The 4,439-nt window shown below is 46.7% G+C and overlaps 1 protein-coding gene across 1 annotated transcript; it reads right to left on the bottom strand.

The window, feature by feature from the left end:
• Positions 1–83: 83 nt before the first annotated feature.
• Positions 84–3,565, bottom strand: LOC106816681 (F-box DNA helicase 1-like). Its single transcript, XM_014821303.1, has 4 exons — positions 3,344–3,565; positions 2,413–2,578; positions 1,415–1,551; positions 84–198 (listed from the first exon to the last, which is right to left on the bottom strand). The coding sequence occupies exons 1-4, from the start codon at positions 3,554–3,556 to the stop codon at positions 94–96; spliced, it is 621 nt and encodes a 206-aa protein (XP_014676789.1). The 5' UTR covers positions 3,557–3,565; the 3' UTR covers positions 84–93.
• Between the last annotated feature and the right edge of the window lie 874 nt (positions 3,566–4,439).

The following is a 4,439-nucleotide window of genomic DNA, read 5'->3' as shown; positions in this document are numbered from 1 at the left end:
CTCTCTCTCTCTCGCTCTCCTCCCCCTCTCTCTCTCTCTCTCTCCCCTCTCTCTATCTCGCTCTCCTCCGCGCCCCGCCCGTCCCCGTCGTCTCTAACCAGCCTGAGCTCCTCCTACGAGTGTCTTCCTCGTCTCTCCCTTCATCTTCTCCAGCAAGCAGGAGGCGACGTAACTGATCTCTGGTCCAAATCGAAAGCTCTGTAAAACATGAAGAACTTGTCACACATCCATAACGTGAGTGGCGAACAACGACAGAACGATCCGCGGGTGAATAATCGTCAGGCGTGAACAACGGCAGAACGATCCACGGGTGAATAATCGTCAGGAGTGAACAACGGGAGAACGATCCACGGGTGAATAATCGTCAGGAGTGAACAACGGCAGAACGATCCACGGGTGAATAATCGTCAGGCGTGAACAACGGCAGAACGATCCGCGGGTGAATAATTGACAGGCGTGAACAACGGCAGAACGATCCATGGGTGAATAATTGACAGTGTGGGAGCATAGGTACATATGTGTGTGCCTTCTCTGTGTGGGAGCATAGGTACATATGTATGCGCTTCTCTGTGTGGATGTACATCTGTGTCCTTCAATAGCGTGCAGTCGTTGTTCACTCCTGACGATTATTCACGCACCGATCGTTCTGCTGTTGTTCACTTTTGACGATTATTCACCCGTGGATTGTTCTGCCGTTGTTCACGCCTGTAAATTATTTACCTGTGAATCGTTCTGCCGTTGTTCACACCTGACGATTATTCCCCCGTGGATCGTTCTGCCGTTGTTTACGCTTGACGATTATTCACCCGCGGATCGTTCTGCCATTGTTCACTCCTGACGATTATTCCCCCGCAAATCGTTCTGCCGTTGTTCACTCCTGTCAATTAATCACCCGTAGATTGTTCTGCCGTTGTTCACTCCTGTCAATTATTCACCCGTGGATCGTTCTGCCGTTGTTCACTCCTGTCAATTAATCACCCGCGGATCGTTCTGCTGTTGTTCACGCCTGTGTGCGTGTGTGCGTGCGTGTGTGCATGCAGATGTGTGAAGAGGGACTGGTACATGTGTGCATACTTACATACATTGGTACGTACATTTGCGCACGCAGCACTGGTGTGTACATGCGTCTGTGTGCCTTGTCTGTGTGGGAGCATAGGTACATATGTATGCACTTCTCTCGCACACACACTCACACTCACAGGACATACAGACATAGCATACTCATATATGCGCACGTGAGCGTGCACACACACACACACGCAATGCACAAATACATGCATGCACCACACCCTCTCTAGCTCGAATATATAACAAAATCTTTGACGTGAGTAGGTACACTCCCCACCCACACACATGCACACATGCCCCCCCCCGACCTACTCCCTCCACACCCACCTCGGCGAGAACGCATTACCTGCGTCAGATAGAATGTTGCGGCGTCGGTGATTGTATTCAGCGAATTAATGGCGCCTCGAAATCCGTAGATCTTCTGATGGGGATCCCCGACGAAAATCTTAGCACACGTCTGCCGCAGGACAACGTCCGCCATAGCTGCAGCAGATGTCCAGTAGAGAGTCAGTGAGAGTGACAGGGAGGAAGGAAGGGAGAGTGAGAGATGGTGAGCAAGTGAGCGAGTGAGAGAGAGAGAAAGAGAGAGAGAGAGAGAGAGAGAGAGAGAGAGAGAGACAGAGAGAGAAAGAAAGAGACGATGCAGAAATGCAGTCTGATAAGGGTACTCTAAAAGTAAACTTCTACGACATTCACACTTAAATCATATTCGAATTCTGCAATCATAAGAACCGAGAGTTGATAAGAAAAGCAGTGACTTGCAATACTTGCAATACAACTCGAATAAAAAAGAGTCAAGTGTAGACTTGCAAGCTATGGATAAGCTAACAGTCATGATATACTAGAAATTAGAAAACATACCACGACTCATTCGCAATGTAAAAAAATTAATAGAACCGTAATATATAAATACAATTACTAAAATCATGAACAAATCTATCATAATCTAAAATAAATCTATAAATGAAGAGCTTATTTGCAAAACTGCCTATGTACATTTTGGAGAAGTGAGAGAAAATGACAAAAACAATTATTTGACAATCATTAACATTGTTTTCAGCATTGGTTAGAATGTGCTGATGTATTATAGGCTATTTTGCAACAAAAGGTTTTTGGATGTAAGCTGTTTTGTAATTAAACGAGTCTTTTAGGCTGTTTTTCAAGAAAAATAAGTACTCTACATAGTATATGTTCACGTACTATGCATTGGTGGTTTAAACCCATTTTTGAGAAAAATGAACATAGGCAGTTTTGCAAACAAGCTCTTCAAATATATATAAATCTATAAACAATCTGTAATTCAACCCCGCCTCCCACGACTGCGTGTGTGTGCGGCGTACGCACCGGGCGTCGAGTCCTGGCTCTCGTCCATCATGATGCAGTCGTATTGCTCCAGCAGGGGGCGCTGCAGCTGGAACACCTTCAGGTAACCGTCGTGCGGGATGCAGACATCTTTGTCGGTCGGGTCGGACATGCGCTCCCACACCGCGGACGCCTCCCGCAGAATGTTCTGTGTGCAGGGAGAGACGCCACGTAAATCTTCGCTGGAATTTTTGCACTCAAGCCGACGCCATTCTTTCTCGGCATGTTCGGCAGAAACGCGGCCCTTATTAAGATGGGATATTTGGCCATGTAGAAGAATTAGAGATCCCTGGAAAAAGACCGGTTGGAAGACCAAAGAGAACATGGATAGGGACAGTGCAGAAAGATCTGAAGGACTTGAATATAGATGAAGGATCAACGCAGGACAGAGAATGGTGGAGGAGGATCATCGCAAGTCCAACCCCAAGCACGGGAAAAGATGGACTATAAACGAAGATGATGATGATGATGATGATGATGATTTGGCCATGTAGAGCCACTGATTCCCAGTACGATGTTCCGTGCAAAGCGACACTGTGCAAACCTTCGGTCGAACTTTTCATCGTGCTCTTCTAAATCTAATCGTTCATCTACATTATAGAGTCTACATTATTAGCTACATAGTTACACATAGCAAGTCTACGGTAGTACACTTGTATCACTGGCAGTCCCCACCTACACGTTTTCATGCCCTTAACTGACAGCCCACGAGTCAAACCCTAACTGAAGTGTGGCTAAAAACTGAATTTCATAGCACCCACCCACCTCACGGGAGCTGTGAAGAAACCGAAACAGGAGAAAGGAGGATAGACACAACACAAACAGCTTCAACTCGACACCAAAGTCACTACGGTCCATCGGGTGCTACGAAAACCTTTCTCCCGGGAAAAACCCAGGTAACGAATGCACCTACCGCCTTCTCCTGGTTGTTGAAGGGCACCTTGAGGGTGTGTCGCACCATGCTGCGCTCTCTCGGCACGTGATCGACGCACAGTTCGATGTCGGCGGACGCGATGAAACACTCGAGCGTTGTCGCGACCTGCTTCGCCCGCAGGAACAGGTTCCCGTAACCCACACCAGACGGCAGGATGCTGGCGATCTGACTCACCTTCACGCTCGACGCCATCTTGAATGCGAACCTGGAACGTGACCCGCACGGACGAGCGGTTACGTTTCCAACGAGAGACAGGTTCCCCGAGATTACACTCGGGGAAAACTACGATATATATGCGTGAGGGAATGACAAGAAAATAGCGTCAGTAGGAATCCAAACCTACTAGGGCAGGGGTCGAAATTAGCGGTATCCCGATATCCGCGGGATAGTAGATTCTTGTGTTGGATAGCAGATTTCAATGCTTGGTATCCCGCCGGGATAATTAAAAAAAAATCGTCAAAATCGGGATAGTGGTTATTGAGTTATCAACTTTATATGGCAGCGCATCTGAGCGAGTGCAAGTAGAGGAAGGCGCGCGCGATCTGAGCGGGCTCAGGCACCCTTACTATGCCACACTAGCGTTATACAGCAGGCATAGCATATTTGCAAGCGTAAGCTTGGCCGATGTTGATCATAATGTGATGTGTATACATTGTATCAAGCGAACCAGACAATGCGTCTAGACAATGTGTCTGCAGTGTACTTGTGTGCATATCTGTAAATCTTTTTTCATATTTTTATATAATAATTACATTACATATTAATAATTTTCAGATGCTATTATTGCATATTTCAAGATTTTGGATACCAACATTGTTGAAATTACTATCCAAAAAATGGGATACCAGAGCTTTGGGGGGGATACCAGATTTCAATACCTGGTATCCCGAATGGATACCATAATAAAAATCTAATTTCGACCCCTGTAGGGATACTACAAATACTAGGGATCTGAAGTAGTCCACCCACGTCAAACAGGGGTGGCCACGCAAAAACGTGGAATGTCGTCAGAAAACAGGGTAGGGGATGGAAAGTAGAGGTCACACCCCATTAAACGATGCAGACATTCAGCCAG

This window comes from Priapulus caudatus, unplaced genomic scaffold (assembly GCF_000485595.1).
Source record: "Priapulus caudatus unplaced genomic scaffold, Priapulus_caudatus-5.0.1 Scaffold1453, whole genome shotgun sequence".
Lineage (NCBI taxonomy): Eukaryota > Metazoa > Priapulida > Priapulimorpha > Priapulimorphida > Priapulidae > Priapulus > Priapulus caudatus.
This window is presented reverse-complemented; position numbering and strand designations above follow the sequence as displayed.